Source organism: Loxodonta africana, chromosome 7 (genome assembly GCF_030014295.1).
Source record: "Loxodonta africana isolate mLoxAfr1 chromosome 7, mLoxAfr1.hap2, whole genome shotgun sequence".
Taxonomy (NCBI): Eukaryota; Metazoa; Chordata; class Mammalia; order Proboscidea; family Elephantidae; genus Loxodonta; species Loxodonta africana.
In genome coordinates this window covers 76051242-76077250 of record NC_087348.1, presented here as the reverse complement: position 1 = coordinate 76077250, position 26009 = coordinate 76051242, and the positions used below count along the sequence as shown (strand labels likewise).

General features: G+C 38.6%; 3 protein-coding genes across 3 annotated transcripts; all 3 read right to left on the bottom strand.

The window, feature by feature from the left end:
- On the bottom strand, positions 1-945 carry LOC135231953 (olfactory receptor 5P76-like). Its single transcript, XM_064289187.1, has one exon. It carries the CDS (start codon positions 943-945, stop codon positions 1-3), a length of 945 nt encoding a protein of 314 aa, XP_064145257.1.
- Positions 946-12403: 11458 nt separating this feature from the next.
- Positions 12404-13192, bottom strand: LOC135232144 (olfactory receptor 5P76-like). The gene has a single exon (XM_064289462.1). The coding sequence runs from the start codon at positions 13190-13192 to the stop codon at positions 12404-12406; it is 789 nt and encodes a 262-aa protein (XP_064145532.1).
- An 11500-nt stretch (positions 13193-24692) lies between these two features.
- On the bottom strand, positions 24693-25637 carry LOC100672813 (olfactory receptor 5P76-like). The gene has a single exon (XM_003412183.1). The coding sequence runs from the start codon at positions 25635-25637 to the stop codon at positions 24693-24695; it is 945 nt and encodes a 314-aa protein (XP_003412231.1).
- Positions 25638-26009: the final 372 nt, after the last annotated feature.

Here is a 26009-nt window from a genome sequence, read left to right as displayed (position 1 = left end):
TTAAGTAAGTATTTTTCTACCAAGCTGCCTCTTGAGGGTAGCCTTAATCTCATTATTCCTGAGACTGTAAATGAGGGGGTTCAACATGGGGATCACCACTGTGTAGAACACAGACACCACCTTGTTCTGGTCAGTAGAGTAGCTGGACTTGGGCATCACATAAATGAATGTAATGGTCCCATAGAACAGAGTGACTGCAGTGAGGTGGGAGGTGCAGGTGGAGAAGGCCTTGTGGCGGCCCTCAGTGGAACGCATCTTCAGGATGGTGATGAGGATGTAGATGTAGGAAATGGCTATGACAGTCACTGTGACCACAATGATGGAGCCAGCAGAAAATGAGGGGACCATTGCATGGATACTGACATCAGAAGAGGAAAGTTCAACTAAAGGAGCAAAGTCGCAGAAAAAATGATTGACCTGATTTGGTCCACAGAAGAATAAAGAAAAGAAGGAAATCATAAACAAGGAAGCATTGATAAAACTACCTAGGTAAGCCACAGAGAATAACTGATCACACACTTGCATGGACATTTTAGTTGAATAAAGCAGTGGGCTGCAGATTGCTACAAAGCGATCATAGGCCATGGCAGCCAGAAGAAAACACTCAGGTGGTCCAAAGAAAGCAGCTGATCCAAGCTGGACGGCACATCCAAGATAGGAGATTGTATTTCTCTCTACCAGGAAGTTTACAAGCATATTGGGTGTGACAGAGGATGAAAAGCCTATGTCAGTCAAAGCCAAGTGGCTCAGGGAAAAATACATAGGACGATGGAGCTGAGGAGAGATTCTGATCAGAATGATTGTGCTGAGATTGCCAGATATGGTCACCAGATAGATGCACAGGATGACCGTGAAGAGGATGGCCCGAAGGGTAGGATCTTCTGTTAAGCCCAATAAAATGAACTCTGTCACTGCAGTGTGGTTCCCATCCACCAGGGAATCCATGAGACAATGTAGCTGGTGTCAAAAAAGATCTGTGATGAAAAAATTGCATTTAAGAAAGTATAAATTTCATGGCTCCATTTTCATTAATACACATATGGAAAGTCATAAATAAAGATATCATTCAATGTCATTGCGTATTAATATGTAATGATAAATATATATTTGTCTTTACATGTTATTATTCAATTATATGTATACACATTTATTTTTATTGGAAAAACACCAGAAAATTCAACATATGATGATTTTCCTTTTTATATTATATTTTTCCAAAAATGCTTTTAAGTTGGTTTTAAAACTAAAGAATAAAAAAATAGAAACTGATCAGAATAACAAAAAGGAATGGTGAGTACAATACCAAGCAAAATACAGGTTTTGTAATGAAAACGTGAGAAAAAGCTATCATTTATTACAATCTTTGTAAATGATAAGAATAGGGCTTAGAATTTTTTTTTTTTTATCCAATACCAAAACAACCCCATTGCTATCGAGTCGACTCTGACTCATAGTGACCGTGTAGGACAGAGGAGAACTGCCCGATAGGGTTTCCAAGGAGCAGGTGGTGGATTTGATCTGCTAACCTTTTGGTTAGCAGCTGTAGCCATTAACCACTGCACCACAATACATAGTTCCATTTTCTTTTCTATTAAATTATAGTAAGTGCTGTCATTATTATTTTGTAGATGAAGAAACCGAGTGAAAGTATTATATAATTTGCACACGGTTACGTAGAAGTGGGGAGTCAAAATGTGATTGCCAGGTAGTCTGACATTTCTTTAGTAACTATGCTATAAATGAAGTTAAATGACACTTACCTCAGTGTCCAACGCACTTGCCAATAGGTGGATATTAGATTATCCTTTAAGCTTTTTGACAGCTAATTAAAAAAAAAATTTTTTTTAATTGTATGAGAGAGACTAGTTAGTTATACATTTTACAATATCTGTGGGTTGCTATGGAGCCCTGGTGGTGCAGTGGTTAAGAGCTAGGCTGCTAACCAAAAGGTTGGCAGTTCTAATCCACCAGCTGTTTCCAGTAACCGTATGGGGAGTTCTACCCTGTCCTATAGGGTGGCTATGAGTCAGAATTGACTCGACAGCAATGGGTCTGATTTTTGGCTTATTGGTTAAAAAAAAAATCATCTAAAAAGAATAGAAAAGCAATTGCTTTTGAAAATAGTGCCAAATCAGGGGTGAATGGAGTCATGTTTTGTAAATGTATTCAATTTTTAAATATTTGTAATTAATATATTATTGTTTTATCAAGTACAGGTAGCCCCCCGACATTGACTTGCTTCCATTCTGAGAAATTCGGTGTTAATCGGTTCCAATGCAAGTCAAATACTTCATTTTTTTTTTTTTTAGTTTTCTATACAGTAGTGTTTTCAACAGCAAATCATGTCATTGAATATCTTTGAGCGAACATTTGAAAATGATAACATCAGCTAATTATGCACTGCATCATTGTATGTCCTACATATCACTAACAGTAAGGCACAAAAAAAACAAAAACAGATGGTCCTAAGTGTGGTTCTTCCAGTAACTCATAACTTGAGGACTACCTCTAGTTTGAAATATCAATCTAATTACTATGCAAAACACTGTGTGATTGATAATCAGGACATTAATAAAACGCTTTTATTCAAGCAAATAAAATCATTTCCTACTCTAATAATGTTTTCTAATTGGAGCATTGTAGAATACAATTATATTGTTTTTCACAATACAGATATGCATTGGTCCATGACACATTCTGTGAAATAGGATATTCGGTTATTTGGACGCTTTGCTAACACCATGTTTGGGAGCCGGCTTCCAGTCCTCCTTGTTGTGCTATTGCCACCGCTGCTGCTGTAGTGGAGTCAGGGGGAGAGGGCCGAGCACCCCCAGCCCCAGCCTCAGCCACAGCTTGACAAAACCCAAGAGCCCACGCCCGGAGCCAAGTCCTCTGACTCACCTGCCTGTATCCCACTTGTTGTCCAGTGCTGCAAGAGTCTGGGTTTGGGGTCTTTAAAATGATTAAAAAAAAAAAAAAACCTCGTTGCAGGCAAGTCAATTCCAACTCATGGTGACTTATAGGGCAGTGTAGAACTGCCCTATAGGGTTTCCAAGGAGCAACTAGCGGATTTGAACTACTGATGTTTTGGTTAGCAGCCAGCTCTTAACCACTAAGCCACCAGAGCTCCATTAAAACCATTAGGGGGAAATACACAAAAGGAGAGCTGCTTTCCATTAAAAAAAAAAAAAAAAAAAACTTCACGGGACCACGGACTATATGCTGTGCAGTGTTTTAAGCCGCACATGCCTGTGTACAGCTGAATAAAGTGTAACCTAAAAATTTTAAGGGTTTGGAAAGCATCACCGCCTTAGTGGCTATGTTGGCGCACATCTCCAAATTTTCCAGCTTAGCATTCTGACCTTTGTCGGCTGTCACAAGCATTCAGACCCATAAACAAAGTAAGTTTTTCTGCCAAGCTATTTACTAACAGTAAATACCCAGTGCATCTCAGAATCCACTCCATGGCAGCGGTTCTTCTGTTTTTATTTTTTTAACTGGCTAAATATCTTGTTTAGATGGTGTTGAATGATCGTATAAATTTCTGGCCATATGGAATCCTGGTAACTTGGATTGTCCCTTTGTACTGACATGAAACTGATTGTGGAAACAGAGTCATTCAGCCAAAGATTCTTACTAGCTGGTCGATTGCTTGATTACGTGTGCCCTCTTTCCCACCCTTGGCTTGTGAGCACGGACAGCCTTATAAAGTGCTGTGTTCTCAGATCGTAAATGAAAATACTTCAGATTCATTCACACACACATACAAAAAAGAATTCTTACTTTTTGGAATAAGAACTCACTCATCTTTAGTAACAGTTTTTAAGTCACTGTAGTTATACAGAGTATCGTTTATTATTGTTTGCCTTTGGGGCTCTCTGAAGTTTCCAGAGATTCAAATGTGGGTTCAGAAGCCCCGGGGAGCATTACCCCGTCCTGGAGCGCACACTGAGCAGCTGCGGTCCGCACGGGATTCAGCAAATTCTCAAGTGTTCCATTTATTCTTTTGTTTCTCCATAGATGTTCGTGCATAGTTCCATCTCTTTCCCAGGGTTGGTTTGAGGCAGGATTGACTCCACGGCAACTGGTTTGGTTTTGGTTTTCTACCTAAATATTGGTTCCAAGTTTATTTTGATATTTCTGATTCAGGGATCCTCAGTGTTAAACTTCAGATATAAAAAGGTAATTTTTCTTTACCATTCCGTATAGTTCACCGATAAACATTATTTACTGATATTTATAAGACAAGTCATTAAGTACTTTGGGGAACATGAGGTGGAACTTTATGTAAAGTTGAATTTTAAATAGCAGGAATTTTTAAGGCATGTATATTTTATTTTTTTGGTTTTGGTTTATATTGATTATTGTAGCACAGTTGGAAAATACACACCTTGAAAATTGTATAGATAGCTAAAGAATAAAAAGAGGCTTGGAGGAATTCCAGATAAGAAATAGTCTTTCACTCACTGCCAGTGCCTCAAAGGGTTGCCTCCTGAGGAGGAACTGACAGCATAGGGAGGATACTAGTGGTAAACAGGTGTTGGCAATCTGAGGACAGAAATCTTAACCTAATTCCCTTGCTAATCCTAATTTTAGAAACTCTTATCTCCCTCCCTGAAGAATGACTGAAGTAGGGTTTTCCTCTAAGAAAATAAGAACCCACATTCAATCAGAGCTTATTTTGTGCCAAGAACTATGCTTAGCATTTTACACAAATTCAAATGATCACAATTACAGCAATTTCAAGAGGTTACCTACTTTTATTATCCTTATTTTTCACCTGAGAAAACTGAGAATAAGGAGTTCAAGCAACTTGTGCTAATGGATGAAATACAATTGTTCTTGGTAGTAATACAACAGGGTAATTTCATATTAGCAAATAGAAATTGACTCAATGGTGATGGGCAGGCTTAGGCACCTTTTGTAAATTTACTAAATACCTGTAGTTAAAATATTATTGTTTTATGAAGGAGTGTGAAATATCAATGTAATCACCATACAAAGCAGTATATGACTGATACTCGGGATGTAATTAAAGTACAATTATCCAAACAAATCAAATCATTTTCTACTGTAAAAATATTTTCTAATTGGAGTATTGTAGAATGAAATAATATTATTTCTGGCATAATGTACAGCCTGAATAAATACAGCCTCACGAGTTAAGAAGTTTAGCCAGGATCACCCAGCTAGTGGCCAGGTTGACCCTCATCTGCAAAATTTCCACCTTTTTATCCTGGGCTTTGTCTATTGTGTCTTGTTGACTGTGATCCTAGAGCACTCAGACCCATAAAGTATATCTTTCTGCAAAGATGTTTAAAATAATAAACTGTCAAAGAATCTGGAAACTTATGAACTCATTAGCGTTGTGGCTGAATGTTGTGTGTAGACAGTGTTAAAGATTATGTGAGCTTCTGGACTTAAGGACTGGACTTAAGGAGTCCTGGTAACTGGAATTAATCTCATTTTCTCACACTAAACTGACTGGAAATTTAAGTGAATTCAAGGTTACTTGCTAGCTGACTGCTTGATTACATCTGCCTGGTTACCCAACTACGGCTTGTGATTACGCACACAATCTTAGACAGCAAAGCATTCTCAACGGTAAATTATGAATCAGTATGTTAGTTTCACTCACAGATGCGAAAATCTTACCTCCTGAAATAACTCGTTCATCTTTCAGTAATAAATCCAACCAGCCCAACCAGGGTCACTGTATTTATATAGCAACCCTGCTCTCTTTCTATTACTGTTTGCCTTTGAGGGTAAATCTCTGAAGATTCAAATGTGAATTCAAAGCACCGAAGATCATGATCACGTTCTCCCGCAGAAACTGAACAGCTCAAGTCACACACGCAGAACTAGGCTTAAGGGTTCTGTCAATTCCCAAGTGGCCTATTTATTTTTGTTTCTAGGTAGGTGTTGGTGCACTTTCATTTGACAATTATTGGGGTATAATAAAGTAAATTTCTTGTAACTAAATATTTGTTTTTCATTTACTTTGTTATTTCATCTTAAGGGATACTGAAGTTCATATATAAAAGGTAATTTTATCTTCGTTCATTCAGCCTGTTCATTTTATAAGTATTTGCTTGTTAGTGGAAGAAACTCCATTCAATACTTTGGGGAATATGAGGTGGGATACCATACAAAGTTGAATTTTTAATAACAAAATTATTTAAGACAGGTACGTATTTTTCTAGCGAAATTTATTAAAAATATCTTAAAAGTTGTATTGGTTGAGAACTATGAAGTAAACAAATGATTTACAAATAAGACAGTGTTTCATACTACATGCCTCCAAGGGATGACTACTGGTTTGTGGCTTATGTGACTGGGGGCATGATGGTAGAAGCAAATATCTTCAACCCAAATACTCAATATACTTCTCTTGCTAATCCTCAATTTATAAAGTCCTCACGATGCTCCCTTTGGGGGAAGTGGGAAGTGGCTCATTAGAGAAATAATGGCCCATCAACCCCATCCTATACAAATACTAATGTATGTTGAGCATCTTTTCATGTGTTTTTAAGCCATTTGAATGTCCTCTTCAGTGATCCTTTTGCTGTCATATCTGATAATCCATCAGTAAGAAGTACTTCGTGTAGCTGTGCCCCTATACTTTCATGTAAGAATTTTCTGGCTTCATATTTTGGTTTTTCATCTATTTTATTTGGTATAGTATGAGGCCTGGATTGTGATTCATTTTTCTGCACATGAAAATCCAAATTTTCTAGCACAATTTATTGAAAAGACTACTTTCCCCACTAAATAGACTTAGCACCCTTGTCAAAAATCATTTGGTCATAGATCTACGATTTTATTTCTGGACTCACAGTGCTGTTCCATTGGCCTATATGTCTATTATTATAGCAGTCCCAGGCTGTTGTAATTACTGTGCCTTTATAGCAAGTTTTGAAATCAGGAAGCCTGAGTCCTCCAACCTCATTCTTTTTCAGGATTGCTTTAGCTATTTGGGGTTCCTTCTCCTTCCATATAAATTTGAGAATTGGTTTTCCATTTCTGCAAGAAAAGGGCTGTTGGAATTTTGATGGGGATTGCATTGAATTTGTAGATTGCTTTGGGTAGTATTGACATGTTAGCTATGTTAAGCCTTCCAATCCATGAACACAGACTGTCCTTTCATTTATTTAGGTTTTTTTCAAAATGTCTTTTAGTAATGTCTTCCAGTGTTTTATGTACAAGTCTTTCACCTTCTGCAATGCAGTAGCAATGGTGTTCGACCTTGTCTAACTTCAGGGAGAATGACAATCAGCATCAGCACAAAGCTGATTCATAAGAGCTTGAGGTCAGACACACTTCCACTCTTCAAACTTTTTACTAATTCTTACACCAGCTGTCCTCCCCACTGCACTCTCTACTTCCCTGCTGGGTTTGATCATTTGTTGCGATGGCCACACACAACTCACAGGCCATACTCACAGTTACACGGTTTATTAAGGAAGTAACATGGGATCAGGATTAACTTGGAAGTGTCTTGGTAAAACACCAGATTTACACTCTGCTAGTTGGAATCGACTCGATGGCAATGGGTTTCATTTTCTGCTTTTTTCTATCTTGAGAAATAAAAACAAAGAGCTTTACTGAAGGATAAAACATTTCACAAAACGGGCAAACACACAAGCACCCAGGCAAGATGCTATAGTGTGTTCCAAACTGCAGGGAGAACAGTGAGGTTTTATCAGATGGAGCAAACAAAGAACTGCACATGGAGGGCGGGAGGGTTATATGGCAACAAATTACAAGGGTTTTCTTAAACTACAAGCTTTCCTAACATTAGTTTCTAACCTCTCTAACGTCTTTGACCAAGACATTCTTCTTAACATCAGTAAGTCTATTTGCTACGTTCTGAGACTGTTACGTCCTGAGATTTGTTGAACAAGGCAATCTGTTGGCAGTCATTTTAACTACAGTGCTACATCTGCCTCTTCCCTCTTCTTAAGCTAACAGGCTTATGACTTTACTTAGTTTTGGGTTTACAAAGAGTTAGCAGAAATGGAGCGCAAGATTCCGGTGAGTGAAAATGTAGTTTGATTAATACTTGGTTAGTTGACACCTCATCTTGGTTACAGAGTCATGAGACAGTTACAGGTTTCATCTAAACATTATTAATTTTCGAATCCTATATCTTAACCTCCATGGACACGCTTGAGATAGGCACTCTTTTAAGACCAAACTGAATAAACATTCTTAATAAACTCCAATAAACATTTCCTCATCAGAGCCAGAAATCCTGACTCTTGCTCCCTTTATGTTACACACAGTTAAATTTTGACAAAAAAGGCTGAATTTCCTCTTTAGAAAAGAAGAAGTGAAGATTTCAGTTTAATTCAGAATGGAGTTTTAATTTAGGCCTGAAGTCATCCATTTCAGTTATGCCAGTAGGTTAGTTTTAAGGTTTAAAGTCCACATACAGAGAAGTAACAGGAATAACTCAGGATAGAGTTATTCAATCAGGACAGCTTCTGCTTGGCCGCTGATACCAGGCCCTCACTCTCAGGGCTTGAGCCTGTCCTCTACCTCTGCCCCTGCTGTCCTGGCCTCTGTCCTAACCTGGGCCTGGCCTCTGCCCCTGCTCAGGCCTGGGCTGGACCTTATTAGCTCCACCAGCAGGTGCCTGGAGGCACCCCACTACAGCAGGAAGCCTCATATGTAAAGGCCCTCAGTTCTCTTTTTCCATGGGTCAGCAAGTACACTGTAGCCACTTCAGTCCATGGCCAGGAAGCCCGCCATGCCATCTCCTGCTGGTCTTCAGTGTTACAGCTCTGTCTTCTGGGTCTGGGAGGTTCTCAGCACAGGAATGCAGGCTCTTCTTGATGGTAGTGAGATATCCCCTCAATCTCTGTGTGGTAGGTGCTTATATAGGCAAGTGGCTCAATCTTTGGGCAGATTTTACACACCCTCTTTGCATAATAACTGACCAATCCCCTCACTGGACTAAACTGACCAATCCCCCCTCATGTGGCTCCATCTATTTGCATAACTGGTGTTTCCTAATGGCAGGGCCTGGCTTTTCCCTGGGTAACTGTAATAAGAGAAACTGCAACAACTCCTTAGGGCCCAGGGAAAAAAAACTCCCAAGCTGATTTCTTCCTCTCTCTCTCTTAAAAAAAAATTTTTTTTCTCTCTTATGCAGAAGCAAGGCAAAAGGCTCCACAAAGAAATTCATTTCCCTTATATTCCTATCTTGTTTGCTGTTTTTATCATGAAAGGGTGTTGAATTTTGTCAAATGCCTTTTCTATACTGTTTGAGTGAACAAGTGGTCCTTTCTGTTGTTCCATTAGTTTGCTGTATTACATTGATTGAATTTCTAATGTTGAACCACCTTGCGTCCCTGGGATAAATCTCACTTGATCATGTTTTTTCATTTGGTTTGCTAATATATTGTTTGGTTGATTGTATTTGTTTCTAAGTTTCTTTTCTTTCTTTAAGCTTAGCAGTATTATAGTCCCAGTCTGTTAATTCCCTTATCTTAGTTTTAGTGATTGTGTTTCTGTGGTCTGTTGTTCCTTCTGGTTCCCATGTTTAGTCTCTTGATTTCTTTTGTGCTAGGGATTAGTTTTTACTCTTTGATGGCCATAATTATTGGCAGGGAAAAAAGGCTTGGAATTAAGACCTTTCTCCAGATAGGATGTTCATGTATTTATTAGAGTCACCTTGCCTTCGACCACCTTAACCCAAGTTCCAGGCTTGACTTTCCCTAGATTTCCAGGGATGCAAATTTGTACAAAGGCTTGTTAAGTTCATGTTTCTCCCTACCATAACAGTGTACACGAGGTGTAGGAATTAGATTTCTCACCTGGACATACCCTTGCTTTGACTTCTGCCACTGTCACTACAAAAAACACTAAATCCACAGCACCAGCTCTTAGCTTTTTCTTCTGCTTCTCAAATCTCCTCACTGAAAAAGCATTTTTGAGTGCAAAGCCCACCTCTCTGGGCAATCACGGTTTATCTGGGTTCTCACTTATTATCCTGTAAGCTCTAATGCAATTTTATGATGTATTTAATATTTCATCAAGCTTTATTTAGTTTGTGTTCATCATGAGAGTTGATTAAAATTACCAAGCCTGCCATTGCTGGAGCATAATCCTCAAAGGTCAACTGTATGTGTGTAGAGAGGCAGCACCACAGCTGGTGTGAGGTGTCTTCGCCTCCTTTCATCCTTTGTTCAGATGTTACCTACTCAGCGAGGCCTACACTGACATGTCAGTCTCCCTTACTCTGCTTTGCTTCTTCTTTCTCCACAGTACTCACCAACTTCTAACAGTCCATATCATGGATTTGTTAGTTTTGTGGTGTGTCTCCACTGCAAGAAAATTAATTCCAGGAAGGCAGACACCTTTGTCTCTCACTTATATTTCAATAGCCTACACAGTACCGGAGATATCAGAAACACTCAGTGTAAATTTTTAATAAAGGAAATGATTAATGCCCTGTGATGATTAATTTCATGTCAATATGAATAGGCTATGGTGCCCAGTTGTTTGGACAAAGACTAGTCTATGTGATTAACATTAAATCAATTAACCTTAAACTAAGATTACCCTCCATAATGTGGATGAGCTTCATCCAAACTGTCGAAGGCCTTCCGAGTAAACTATGGTTTCCTGAAGAAGAAGGATTCAGCTTCAACACTTCAAGCAGACATACGGATTTTGGATTTCCTAGCCTGCCCAATCTTGTAAGCCAATTTCTCAAAATCAATCTCTCTCTGGTTGTGCAGTGGCTAAGCACTCAGCTAATAACCAAAAGGTTGACAGTTCAAACTCACCAGCCACTAAGCAGGGAAAAGATGTGGCAGTCTATTTCCATAAAGATTACAGCCCTTGGAAACTCTGTAGGGCTGTTCAGTCGAAATCAACTGGACCACAAAAAGGTTATTTACATATATTCCTTGCCCTAGGTGGCGCAGTTTGCTTTTGGCTACTAACCTAGAGGATGACAGTTCTAAGCCACCCAACAGTGCTGTGGATGAAAGACCTGGCAATCTGCTTCCATAAAGATTATAGCCAAGAAAACCATATGGAGCACTTCTAGTCTATAACACATGTATTACCGTGAGTCTCAATCAATTGACAGCAACACGTTTAGCTCCCATAATCATGTGAGAAATTCCTCAAGAAAAATCCCTCTCTCCCTTTAGCTGTGTTCACCATGAGAGTTGCTTAAGATGACCAAACCTGCAATTGCTGGAACAAAAGGCTCAAAAGTCTGTTCTCTCTTTTTCCCTTTCTACAAGTTCTGTTTCTCTACAGAACCCTCAATAAGACATGCCATGTGATTCTCTTTAGAAAAAGATGCAATTTGTGTCTGAATCCTTAAGTGAGGACAGGAAACAGAAATAAATGTAGCAGTCATTAGCATATAAAGGTGAATTTAGTCTGTCCAGAGAGGCAGGCACTATTTCTGCTGAGAAACAATCCAGTCCCCTGGCGTTTTATGAGCAGGATGTGGGCCTGATCATAAATTCCTCCAAGAAGTTCTTCCTCAGAGACTCAATGTCACCAGTTTGCCGGATTCTCCTGGAAATCCCTTTTTGCTTTTGTTCTGCTCAATCCCTGATGAGTTTGGGAACCCTGTTTATTCCCTCGGAGGAAGTCATCTCTTCTGATATGATTAACTAATTCACAGGTTAGTCAGGGTGGTCTCATCCTCATCCCCTCTGGGGACCCCTTATATCTAAGGCCAGAGTCAGAACCAAGAAACACAGGCTGGAATTTTAAGAGCCCATAGAGACCAACCCCAGCAGATAAGCTTTCTCCGTGCCCCACGTCTATAGCAGTTTTACCGTCTGGTTCCACTTTGTTATTTCCCCTCAGAAGGTACTCAGTCAAGGCAAAACTAGGATTATCAGGCTCACCTCAGCATAATCTGCTGTTGAAAATGAAGATAGCCTTAAAGTTTGGACATACAATAACCTTGACTTATGACTTAGAATTGGTTTTGAAATATAATATATGAATAAAATATAAAAAGGATTTTCAGCAGATTAAGATTTTCTTCATATGGACCAATTTGTGTTTCTTAATTCTAAATTTAATTTATTAAAGTTAACTCACTATCATCTCTAAATTACTATCTGAAGATCCACCCCCACATATACTATGAAGCCTCATACTGGCTAATTATATACAGATATATTTTGCTCATGGGAACTAAACTTCTTTTAATATTATGTTAATGGTATATTACTGCATCGAACCCTACAAAATCAGAGGTTTTGTTAAGAAAATATTTTTCTACCAAGCTGCCTCTTGAGAGCAGCCTTCATCTCATTATTCCTGAGACTATAGACGAGGGGGTTTAACATGGGGATCACTACCATGTAGATCACAGACACCACCTTGTTCTGGTCAGTAGAGTAGCTGGACTTGGGCATCACATAAATGAATGTAACGGTCCCAAAGAACAGAGCGACTGCAGTGAGGTGGGAGGTGCAGGTGGAGAAGGCCTTGTGGGCGCCTGAGTGGAGTGTATCTTCAGGATGGTGATGAGGATGTAGACGTAGGAGATGGCTATGACAAACAATGTGACCACAAAGATGGAGCCAGCAGAAAATGAGGGGACCACTGCAGCGATACTGACATCAGAACAAGAAAGTTTAACTAAAGGAGCAAAATCACAGAAAAAATGATTGATTCGATTTGGTCCACAGAAGAATAAAGAGAAGAATGAAATCGTAATAGAGCAAGCATTGAGAAAACTGCCTACATAAGCCACAGAGAATAAGTGGTCACAGAATTGCATGGACATTTTAGCTGAATAAAGCAGTGGGTTGCAGATTGCTACAAAGCGATCATAGGCCATGGCAGCCAGAAGACAGCAATCAACTGTTCCAAAGAAAGCAGCTGATCCAAGTTGGATCGCACAGCCAGTGTAGGAGATTGTATTTGTCTCCACCAGGAAGTTTATAAGCATATTGGGTGTGACAGAGGATGAAAAGCCTATGTCAGTCAAAGCCAAGTGGCTCAGGAAAAAATACATAGGATGATGGAGCTGAGAAGAGATTCTGATCAGAATGATTGTGCTGAGATTGCCACATATGGTCACCAGATAGATGCATAGGATGACCATGAAGAGGACAACCCGAAGGGTAGGATCTTCTGTTAAGCCCAATAAAATGAACCCTGTCACTGCAGTGTGGTTCCCATTCACTAGGGAATCCATGAGACAATGTAGGTGGTGTCAAAAAGATCCGTGATGAAAAAATTGCATTAAAGAAGTTATAAATTTCATGGCTCCATTTTCTTTAATACACATTTGGAAAGTCAGTATAAAAAAGATATCATTCAAGTGTCATTGCATATTAATATGTAATGATAAATATATATTTGTCTTTACATGTTGATATGCAAATTTATATATGTATATATACATACATAGATGCTGCTATTGGCAAAAACACCAGAAAATTCAACATACAATGATATTCTTTTTTATATATTATGTTTTTCCAAAAATGCATTTAAAGTGGTTTTAAAGCTAAAGAATAAAAAAATAGAAACTGATTTAGAATAACAAAAGGAATGGGGAGTATAATACCAAGCAAAATAGAGGTTTTGTAATGAAAACTTGAAAAAAAGCTATCATTTATTACAAGCTTCATAAATGGTAAGAACTGGGCTAAGAATTCTATATATACCCTAGAAACCCAGTGCCATCGTGTTGAATCCGACTCATAGCAACCCTATAGGACAGAGTAGAATTGCCCCTTAGGGTTTCGAAGGAACAGGTGGTGGATTTGAACTGCTAACCTTTTGGTTATCAGTTGTTAACCACTGCACCACCATACATAGTTCCATTTTATTTTCTATAAAATAATAGTAAGTACTCTCATTATTATATTTTAGGTGAGGAAGGTGATAGAGATTGTGTAGCTTGCACAAGGTTACATAGCAAGTATAGAGTCGAAATGTGAATGCCAAAAGTCTGACATTTCTTTAGTAACTATGCACTAAATGAAGTTTAATAATGATACCTCAACGTCCAATACAGTTGCCAATAGGTGGATATTAGTTTATCCTTTAAGCTTTTTAACAGCTAATATATAAGAGAGGAGAGTAGTTAGTTACATGTTTTCCAGTGTCTGTGGGTCACTATGGAGCCCTGGTGGTGCTGTGGTTAAGAGCTAGGCACTAACCAAAAGGTTGGCAGTTCAGATCCACCACCTGCTTCTCGGTAACCATATGGGGCAGCTTTCCTCTGTCCTGTAGGGTCACTATGAGTCAGAATTGACTCGATGGCAATGGGTTTGATTTTTGGTTTATTGGTTAAATAAGATCACCTAAAAAGAATATGAATGCAATTGCTTTTGATAATAGTACCAGAAGGGAATTTCAAATTAGGGATGGATGAAGTCACCCTTTATAAATTTATTCAATTTGTAAACATTCGTAATTAAAATATTACTGTTTTATCAAGTACCAGTAGCCCCCGGCTTTGACTGGTTTACATTCTGAGAAACCCTGTGTAAATCGGTTCTGACGCAAGTCAGATACTTCATTTTTTTTTTTTTTAATTTTCTTAGCCTGTTATACAGCAGTGTTTGAACAGTAAATCCTAACATTGAACATCTTTGAGTGAGCATTTGAGAGTAATAACATCAGCCTGTTATGCACTGCAACAGTAAAGGTAAGTATCTTACTAAAGGTAAGATACAAAACAAAAACAGAGGGTCCTGAGTGTGGCCCATCCATAACTCATGGACTGGGGACTACGTATAGTTTGAAATATCAATCTAATTACTATGCAGAATACTATATGAGTGGTAATCAGGACATTACCAAAGTGCATTTATTCAAGCAAATAAAATCATTTCGTGCTGTAACAATGATTTCTAATTGGAGCATTGTAGAATAAAATTACATTGTTTTTAACATAATACAGGTACACATTTGTCCATGATATATTCTGTGAATTAGGACGTTATGTGATTTGGACGTTATGCTAACACCACATTAAAAAAAATTTTGGGAGACAGCTTCCGGTCGTCCTTGTCATTGCTTTTGCTGCTAATGCTCCTGCTGGAGCAGCAGGCAGAGGCCACTGGAGCAGGTGGCGGTAGGAGCTGAATCAGAAGAAACTGAGGAAGTCAGGCGGCAGAGGGCAGAGTGCCCCCAGTCAGACCTGATGGTCTGCCAGCCTGAACTGCAGGAGCAGCCAGGGACCCCGCAGCCCCAACCGCAGCCACCACCTGACTAAACCCAAGAGCCCATGTCCAGAGTCATGTCCTCTGACTCACCTGCCTGTATCCAACTTGTTGTCCAGTGCTGCAAGAGTCTGAGTTTGGGGTTTTTAAAACCATTAAAAAAAAAAGTCAGGGGCAAGTTATTTCCAACTCGTAGCAACCCTACAGGACAGAGTAGAACCGCCCTACAGGGTTTCCAAGGAGCAGCTAGTGGATTTGAACTGCTGACGTTTTGGTTAGCAGCCAAGCTCTTAACCACTCACCACCAGAGCTCCGTTAAAACCAATAGGGGGAAATAAACAAAAATAGTGCTGCTTTCCATTAAAAAAAAAAAAAAAATCGTGGGACCGTGGACTATATTCTATCCAGTGTTTTCAGCCACACATGCCTCTGTACAGTTGAATAAATTGTAACCTAAAAAATTTTAAGTTTGCACAGGATCACCCAGCTAGTGGCTATGTTGGCGCACAACTCTAAGTTTTCCAGCTTTACGTGCTGAGCTTGTCTGCTGTTAAAAGCATTCAGATCCATCAGCAAAGTAAGTTTTTCTGCCAAGCTATTTACTAACAATAAATACCCAATGCATCTCGGAATCCACTCCATGGCAGTGGTTTTTTTTTTTTTTTTTTTAAGGGTCAATATCTTGTTTAGATAGTGCTGAACGATTGTAGAAGTTTCTGGTCATATGGAATCCTGGTTACGTGGATTGTCCCTTTTTATTCACATCAAACTGTGAAAACAGGTAATTCAGCCAACGATTCTTACTAGCTGGTTGATTGCTTGATTATGTTTGCCCTGTTTGCCATCCTTGACTTGTGAGTACAGAGCCTTAGAAACTAATGTTTTTCAGATGATAAGTGAAAATCAATATTTCAGATTCATTCACACACACAAAAAAAAGACAAGAAAATTCTTACCTCTTGGAATAAAAGCTCACTCATCGTTATGGTCACATGGATTATCCTTTATTATCGTTTGCCTCTGGGGATAAAGCTGCAAAGACTCTGGAGGTTCAGATGTGAATTCAGAAGCCCCACGGAGCGTCCTGGAGGGCAGATTGAGTAGCTGCCGGCCACACAAACCACAGCCAAACCCTCTGCTGCTCAGGGTATTCCGACTCCTAACGACCCTCGAGGACAGAGTAGAGCCTCCGCTCAGGGTTTCCAAGGAGCAGTGGCAGATTCTAACTGCCAGCCCTTCGGTTAGCAGCCATAGCACTTAACCACTAAGCCACCAGAGTTTCCACACACGATTCTGTAAATCCTCAAGTGGTCACTTTATTCTTCTGTTTCTCCATAGATGTGCGTGCACAGTCCTATAACTTTCATATAATAATTATTGAGGAATATAATGTAAATTGTCTTAGGGTCTCTGTGAGTCAGAATCAACTCTATGGCAACTGGTTTGGTTTTGGTTTTCTACCTAAATATTGGTTCCAAGTTTACCTTGATATTTCTGATTAAGGGGTACTTAGTTTTTTTTTTTTTGTTTTAGTGCTAAACTACAGATATAAAAAGCTAAGCTTAGCTTTATCCATTCTGTATAGTTCATTGATAAACATTTTTTACTGATATTTATAAAGCAAATCATTAAGTACCTTGGGGAATATGAGGTGGAACTTTATTTAAAGTAGAATTTTGTATAACAAGAATTATTAAGACATGTACATTGATTATTATAGCAAAGGATAGAAAATACACATCTTGAAAACTGAATAAGGTAGAGAGCTAAAGTATAAAACGAGGCTTGGAGGAATTCCAGATAAGAAATAGTCTTTCATTCACTGTCAACGCCTCAAAGGGTTGCTTCCTGAGGAGCGATTTACTGTATAGGCGGGATAGTCGTGGTAAACAGGCATTGTCAATCTGAAGACAAAAACCTTATCCTAATTCTCTTGCTAATCCTAATTTTAGAAACTCTTATCTCCCTCCCTGAAGAATGAGTGAAGTAGGGTTTTCCTCCAACACAAGAAGAGAACCGACATTCATTCAGAGCTTATTTTGTGCCAAGAACTACACTTAACATTTTACATGAATTTAATCCTCATAATTACAGCAATTTCGTGAGGTTACCTGCTTTTATTATGCTTATTTTTCACATGAGAAAATGGAGAATGAGGAGTTTAAGCAGCTTGTGCTAGTGGGTGAAATACAATTATTCCTAATATTAGTACAACACAGGAATTTCAAATTATGGAATAGTCACCTTTTGTAAATGGATTAAATATTTGTAGTTAAAATATTGTTTTATGAAGGGGCGTGAAATATCAGTTGATTCACCATACAAAACACCATATGACTAACATTCAAGAAGTAATTAAAGTGCAATTATCCAAACAAATCCAATCATTTTCTATTGCAATGATATTTTCTAACTGGAGTATTGCAGAATGAAATAATATTATTTTTGGCATAGTATACAGCTGAATAAAGTATAGCCTCACAAGTTAAGAATTTTAGCCGGGATTACCAAGCCTGTGGACAGGTTGACCCTCATCTGCAAATTTTCTGGCTTTTTATCCTGGGCTTTGTCCACTGTGCCTTGTTGATTGTGATTCTAGCACTTTCAGACCCATAAATAAAGTAAATCTTTCTGCAAAGATGTTTATAATAATAAATCCCCAAAGAATGTAGAAAGCTAATGAAGTAATTAGCATTGTGGTGAACATTGTGTGTAGTGTTAAAGATTATATGAGTTTCTGGATTTAGGGTGGATAAATAAGCAGTCCTGGTAATTTGAATTAAGCTCATTTTTTCCTACTAACCGGACTAGAATATAAAGAATTCAATCAAAGTTACTTGCTAGCTGATGGCCTGATTACATCTGCCTAGTTCCCCAACTATGGCTTGTGAGTACAGACACAATCTTAGAAGCAAAGTGTTCTCAATGATGAATTATAGTCAATATGTCAGGTTCACTCATAGATGCTGAAATCTTACCTCTTGAAATAATTCGTTCATCTTTCAGTGATAAATTCAAAGTCACTGTGGTTATATAGCAGTCATCCTATCTTTCTATTATTGTTTGCCTTTGGGGATAAATCTCTTTGAAGATTCAAATGTGAATTCAAAGCACCGAAGATCAGTATCACATTCTCCAATGGAAATTGAACAGTTCAAATCAAAAGCATACAACTAGTCTTAAGGGTTCTGTCAGTTCTCAAGCGGCCTATTTATTTATTTATTTATATTTCTAAGTAGGTGTTGGTGCATATTCATTTGACAATTATTGAGTTCTAATAAAATTAATTTCTTACAAGTAAATATTAGTTTTTAATTTACTTCAATATTTCATCTTAAGGAATACTAAAGTTCATATATAAAAGGTAACGTTATCTTCATTCATTCAGCTTGTTCATTTTGTAAGTACTTGGTAGAGTAAGAAAGTCTGTATGATACCTTGGGGAATATGAGGTAGAACACCATGTCAACTTGAATTTTTAATAACAAAACTTTTTAAGACACATATTTTTTCTAGCAAAAGTTATAAAAATAAGTACCTTAAAAGTTGTATAGATTGAGAACTATGAAGTAAAAAAGTTGTGCATGATTTCCAAATAAGACAGTCTTTCATACTGCATGCCTCAAACGGATGACTACTGGTTTGTGGCTTATGTGACTAGGGAGATGATGGTAGAAGCAAGTATCTTCAACCCAAAGACTCAATATAATTCTCTTGCTAATCCTCAATTTATAAAGTCCTCCTGATTCTCACCTTGGTAGAGGTGGGGAAGCGGGGAAGTGGCTCATAAAAACAGTGGCCCAGCACTCCATTCTATGCAAATACTAATAAGCCACTAGACAGCAACTAACAACAATGACTAATGCTGTTGAGCATCTTGTCATGTGTTTTTAAGCCATCTGAATGTCCTCTTCAGTCATACTTTTGCTGTCATATCTGATAATCCATCATTAAGAAGTACTTCCTATAGACGTGCCCCTGTATTTTCCTGTGAGAATCATGTTTTGGTTCTTCATCTATTTAAAAAAAATTTTGTATTATTAGACGTGGATTCTGGTTTATTTTTCTGCACATGGATCTCCAATTTTTCCAGCACAATTTATTGAAGAGACTTCTTTCCCAATCAAATAAATATCCTTATCGAAAATCAAGTGATCATAGATGTATGATTTTATTTCTGGACTCTCAATGCTATTCCATTGGTCTATATGTCTATTATTACACCAGTCTTAGGCTGTTTTAATTACTGTGGCTTTATAGTATGTTTTGAAATCAGGAAGCCCAAGTCCTCCAAATTCGTTCTTCCTCAAAATTACTTTACCTATTTGGGGTTTCTTCTCCTTCCATATAAATTTGAGAATTGGTTTCCATTTCTGCAAAAAAAAAGGCTGTTGGAATTTGATGGTGACTGCACTGAATTTGTAGATTGCTTTTGGGTAGTACTGACAGCTATGGTAAGCCTTCCAATTTATAAACACAGACTGTCCTTTCATTTATTTAGGTCTTCTTTAATTTCTTTTTGTAACGTCCTACAGTGTTTTATGTACAAGTCTTTCACCTTCTGCAATGAGGTAGCAACAGTGTTGGACCTTGTTTAACTTCAGGGAGAATGAGAATCAGCATCAGCACAAAGCTGACTCATATGAGGTTTAGGTCAGACATACAATTGCTCTTCAAAGTTTTTACTAATTCTGACACCAGCTGTCCTCCCCACTGCACTCTCTACTTCTCTGCTGGGTTTGATAATTTGTTGCAATGGCCACGCACAACTCACAGACCATACTCACTCTTACATGGTTCATTAAGGAAGTAACATGGGATCAGGATTAACTTGGAAGTGTCGTGGAAAAACTCCAGATTTATACTCTGCTAGTTGGAACTGACTCAAAGGTAATGGGTTGTTTTTTTTTGAGAAATAAAAACAAAGAGCTTTACTGAAGGCTAAACATATCACGAAATGGGCACACACACAAGCACCCAGGCAAGATGCTGTATTGTGTTCCTAACTTCAGGGAGAACAGTGAGATTTTATCAGGTGGAACAAAGGACTGCAGATGCGGGGAGTGAAGGGAAGAGTTACATGGCAAAAAATTACAAGGACTTTTTTAAACTACAAGCTTTCCTAACATTAATCTCTAACCTGTCTACCTGTTTGGCCAAGACATTCTTCTTAACATCAGTAAGCCTATTTGCTACACTCTGAGATTGTTACATCCTGAGATTTGTTGGACAAGACATTCTGTTGGCAGTCATTTTAATTACAGTGCTACATCTGCCTCTTCCCCCTTCTTAAGCTAACAGGCTTATGACTTTACCTAGTTACGGGTTTACAAAGAATTAGCAGATACCGAGAAGGAGACTCCAGTGAGTGAAAATGTAGTTTAAGACTTGGTTAACTGATGTTTACCTCATCTTGGTTACAGAGTTATAAGACAGTTATAGGCTTCATCTTAACATTATCAATTCTATTTCCTAACCTCCGTGGACATGCTTGAGATAGGCATTCTTTTAAGACAAAGCTAAATAAACATTCTTAATAAACACCTTCAACGAACAATTCCTCATCTATGCGAGAAATCCTGACTCTTACTCCCTTTGTGTTACACACAGTTAAATTTTGACAAAAAGGCTGAATTTTCTCTTTAGAACAGTAGAAGTGAAGATTTCACTTTAATTCAGAACAGAGTTTTAATTTAGCCCTGCAGCCATCCATTCAGTTATGCTGCTAGGTTAGTTTTAAGGTTTAAAGTTCACATACAGAGAAGTAACAGGAATAACTCAGGATATAGTTCTTCAATCAGTATACCTTCTGCTTGGTTGCTGCTGCCAGGCTCTCACTCTCAGGACTTGGGCCTGGCCTCTACCTCTGCCCCTGTTGGCCTGGCCTCTGTCCCCACCTGGTCCTGGCCTCTGCCTCTGCTCAGGCCTGGCCTTGAGCTTATTAGCTCCACCAACAAGTGCCTGGAGGCACCCCACTACAGCAGCAAGCCTCCTACCTAAAGGCCCTAAGTTCTCTTGTTCCATGGGTCAGCAAGTGCACTGTAGGCATCTCACTCCATGGGCCAGGAAGCCCACCACGCTGTCTCACGCTGGTCTTCAGTATTACAGCTCTCTCTGTCTCCTGGGCCTAATGTTCTCAGTACAGGAACCCCGTGTCCAAAAGACACACTCCACTTCAGGCTCTTCTTGGTGTTAGTGAGGTACCCCCTCAACCTCTGTGGGATGGTTTCTTATATAGGCAAGTGGCTCAATCTTATGGGGCAGCTTTTACACACTCTCTTTGCATAATAACTGACCAATCCCCTCACTGGACTAAAGTGACCAATCCCTCTCAAGTGGCTCCATCTAACTGACATTTTCTACTGGCAGGGACTGGCTTCTTCCCTTGGTAACTGTAACAGCGGAAACTGTACCAGTTCCTCAGGGCCCAGAGAAAAATCTCCCAAGCTACATATAGAAACTCATTTCCTTTATATTCGTATCTTGTTTGTTTTTACCATGAAAGGGTGTTGAATTTTGTCAAATGCCTTTTCTGTATTGATTGAGGTGAAAATTGGTCCTTTTCTTTGTTCTATTACTTTGCTGTATTATATTGATTGACTTTCTAATGTTCAACCACCGTTGAATTTCTGGGATAAATCTCACATGATTATGCTGTATAATCCTTTAATATGTTTTTTTTGATATGGTTTGCTAGTATTTTCTTGAGTTGATTGTATTTATTTTTAATAAAATATTATAGTCTCTGTTAATCTCTTTATCTTAGTCTTAGCGATTCTTTTTCTATGGTTTGTTGTTCCTACTGGTTCCGATTTTTAGTCTCTTGTTTCCTTTTGCATTGGACATTAGTTTTCACACTTTGATGATCATAATTATTGGCAGAAAAGTCTTGGAATGAAGTCTTTGAAAGAAAGGCTCTCTCCAGATAGGATGTTCATGTATTTATTCAGGTCCACTTGTCTTGGACCACCTTACCCCAAGTTCCAGGCTTAAGTTTTCCTAGGTTCCCAGGGCTGAAAATCTGTACAAAGGCTTGTTTACTTCATGTTTCTCCCTACCATCACGGTGTATATGAGGTGCATGAATTAGACTTCTCACCTGGACATGCCCTAGGCTTTGACTTCTGCCTCTCTTACTCCAAAAGAACACTGAATCCACAGCCCCAGCTCTTAGCTTTTTCTTCTACTTCTCATATCTCTGCATTGTAAAAGCATTTTTGAGTGCTTAGCTCACTTCTCGGGGTAATCACAGTTTATTTGGGTTCTCAGTTATTATCCTTTAAGCTCTAATATGATTTTATGATCTATTGAATATTTCATCAAGCTTTTATTTAGTTGTGTTCATCGTAAGAGTTGATTAAAGTTGCCAAGGCTGCCATTGCTGGAATGGAAGCCTCAAAGGTCAATTCTATGTGTGTACACAGGCAACAGCTAGCATGAAGTGTCTTCACCTATTTCGATCCTTTGCTCAGATGTTACCTTCTCAGCGAGGTCTACACTAACATATCAGTGTCCCTTACTCTGCTTTGCTTTTCCTTTCTCCGCAGCACTCACTAGCTTCTAATAGTCTATATCATGTCCTTGTTGTGTTTTTTGTCTGTCTCCTTTGCTAGAATATTAATTTCAGGAAGGCAGACACCTTTGTTTGCCACTTATTTCCAGTAGCCTATGTGGTACCAGAATATTAGAAGCACTCAGTATAATTTTTTAATGAATGAAATGATTAATGCCATGTGATGATTAATTTTATGTCAACATGAATAGGCTATGGTGCCCAGTTGTTTGGACAAACACTAGTCTAGATGTTACTAAGCAGATTACCTTCCATAATGTGGATGTGCTTCATCCGATCCCTTGAAGGCCTTACAAGCAAACTGTGGTTTCCTGAAGAAGGATTCAGCTTCAACACTTTAAATAGACATTGCTGGAATTTCTAGCCTTTTAGCTGACATATGGATTTTGGACTTCCTAGCCTGCCTAATCCCGTGAGCCAATTTCTCAAAATCAATCTTTCTCTCTTTGGTGGCACAGTGTTTAAGCACTCAGCTACTAACCAAAAGGTTGGCAGTTAGAACTCACCGGCCACTCAGCAGGAGAACGTTGTGGCAGTCTACTTCAATAGGGATTACAGCGTTGGAAACTCTATGGACCAGTTCAGTTGAAATCAGCTCAACCACAACGAGGTTATTTACATATATTCAATTATATGTATACGGCCCTGGGTAGGGCAAATGGTTTGCTTTTGGTTACTAACCTAAAGGTTGGCAGTTCTAACCCACCCAAAAGTGCTGTGCATAAAAGACCTGGCAATCTGCTTCCATAAAGATTATAGCCAAGAAAACCACAAGGAGCAGTTCTAGTCTGCAACACATGGCATCACCATGAGTCTCGATTGATGGCAACAGGTTTAGCTCCCATAATCATGTGAGCCAGTTTCTCTAGAAAAATCCCTCTCTCCCTTCAGCTGTGTTCACCATGAGAGTTGCTTAAAATGACCAAACCTCCAGTTGCTGGAACAGAAGGCTCAAAGGTATGTTCTCTCTTTCTGCTGGTTCTGTTTCTCTACACAACCCTCAATAAGACATGCCCTTTATTTCTGTTTACAAAAAGATACAGTTTGTGTCTGAATCATGAAGTGGGGACAGGAAACAGAAATAAAAGTACCAAGCATCAGTATATGGAGGTGAATTTAGCCTGTCCAGAGGGGCAGGCACTATTTTAGCTGAGAAACAGTCCAGGCCCCTGGAGTTTTACGAGCAGGATATGGGGCTGATCGTAAATTGCCCCAAGAGTTTCTTCCTCATAGACTCAATGTCATCCAGCTTGCCAGATTCTCCTGGAAATCCTTTTTGCTTTTGCTCTGCTCGGTAACTGATGAGTTTGGGGACCCTGTTTATTCCCTCAGAGGAAGTCATCTCTTCTGATCTGACTGAGCAGTTCACAGGTTAGTCAGGGTGGTTTCATTCTCTTAGACTCTGGGGACCCCTTATATCCGAACCCAGAAACACAGGCTGCGATTTTAAGAGTCCACAAAGACTAACCCCTGCAGATAAGCTTTCTATAAGCACCATGTCTTTAGCAATTTTACTATCTTGTTCCACTTTGTTATTTCCCCTCAGAAGGTACTCAATCAAGGCATAACTATGGTTATCAGGCTCACCTCAGCATAATCAGCTGTTGAAAATGAACACAGCATTAAATATTTGGAGGCCTGATAAACTTGACTTATGACATAAAACTGGTTTTGAAAAATAATATATGAATAAAACTTAAAAAAGATTTTCAGCAGATTAAGATTTTTTTCCTGTGAATCAATTTGTGTTTCTTCTAAATTTAATTTATTAAAGTTAATTCACTATTTTCTTTGATTTACCGTCTGAAGATCCGACCCCGTGTATACTATGAGGCCTCACACTGGCTAATTATATGCAGATATATTTTGCCCACAGGAATCAAATTTCTTTTAATATTACATTAATAGTATATTATTACATCAAACCCTACAAAATAAGAGGTTTTGCTAAGAAAATATTTTTCTACCAAGCTGCTGCTTCAGAGCAGCCTTAATCTCATTATTCCTGAGACTGTAAATGAGGGGGTTCAACATGGGGATCAGCACCATGTAGAACACAGACACAACTTTGTTCTGGTCAGTAGAGTAGCTGGACTTGGGTATCACGTAAATGAATGTAATGGTACCATAGAACAGAGTGACTGCAGTGAGGTGGGAGGTGCAGGTAGAGAAGGCCTTGTGGCAGCCCTCAGTGGAGCGCATCTTCAGGATGGTGATGAGGATATAGACGTAAGAAATGGCTATGACAATCACTGTGACCACAATGATGGAGCCAGCAGAAAATGAGGGGACCACTGCAGGGATACTGACATCAGAACAAGAAAGTTTAACTAAAGGAGCAAAATCACAGAAAAAATGATCAACTCGATTAGGTCCACAGAAGAATAAAGAAAAGAAAGAAATGGTAAAGGAGGAAGCATCGAGAAAACCACCTACATAAGCTACAGATAATAACTGATCACAGACTTGTATGGACATTTTAGTTGAATAAAGCAGTGGGTTGCAGATTGCTACAAAGCGATCATAGGCCATGGCAGCCAGAAGACAGCACTCAACTGGCCCAAAGAAAGCAGCTAATCCAAGTTGGATCCCACATCCAAGATAGGAGATTGTATTTGTCTCCACCAGGAAGTTTACAAGCATATTGGGTGTGACAGAGGATGAATAGCCTATGTCAGCCAAAGCCAAGTGGCTCAGGAAAAAATACATAGGACGATGGAGCTGAGAAGAGATTCTGATCAGAATGATTGTGCTGAGATTGCCACATATGGTCACCAGATAGATGCATAGGATGACCATGAAGAGGGTGACCCGAAGGGTAGGATCTTCTGTTAAGCCCAATAAAATGAATTCTGTCACTGCAGTGTGGTTCCCATGCACCAGGGAATCCATGAGACAAGGTAGCTGGAATGAGAAAAGATCTGTGATGAAAAAATTACCTTAAAAAATTAAAGAAGTTATAAATTTCATGGGTCCATTTTCTTTAATACATATATGGAAAGTCATTATAAATAAAGATATCTTTCAAGTATAATTCCATATTAATATGTAATGATAAGTATATATTTGTATTTACTTGTTGATATGCAATTATATTTATTTATATTTATTGTTATTGGCAAAAACATCAGAAAATTCAATGTATGATGATTTTCCTTTTTATATTTTTCCAAAAATGCATTTAAAGTGGTTTTTAAATCTAAAGAATAGAAACTGATTAAAATAACAAAAAGAAATGGTGAGTATAATACAAAGAAAAATATA

What these genes read in the sequence shown, in the direction of transcription:
- LOC135231953 (XM_064289187.1), bottom strand. Translation starts at nt 945, where the DNA reads ATGGATTCCCTGGTGGATGGGAACCACACTGCAGTGACAGAGTTCATT.
- LOC135232144 (XM_064289462.1), bottom strand. Translation starts at nt 13,192, where the DNA reads ATGGATTCCCTAGTGAATGGGAACCACACTGCAGTGACAGGGTTCATT.
- LOC100672813 (XM_003412183.1), bottom strand. Translation starts at nt 25,637, where the DNA reads ATGGATTCCCTGGTGCATGGGAACCACACTGCAGTGACAGAATTCATT.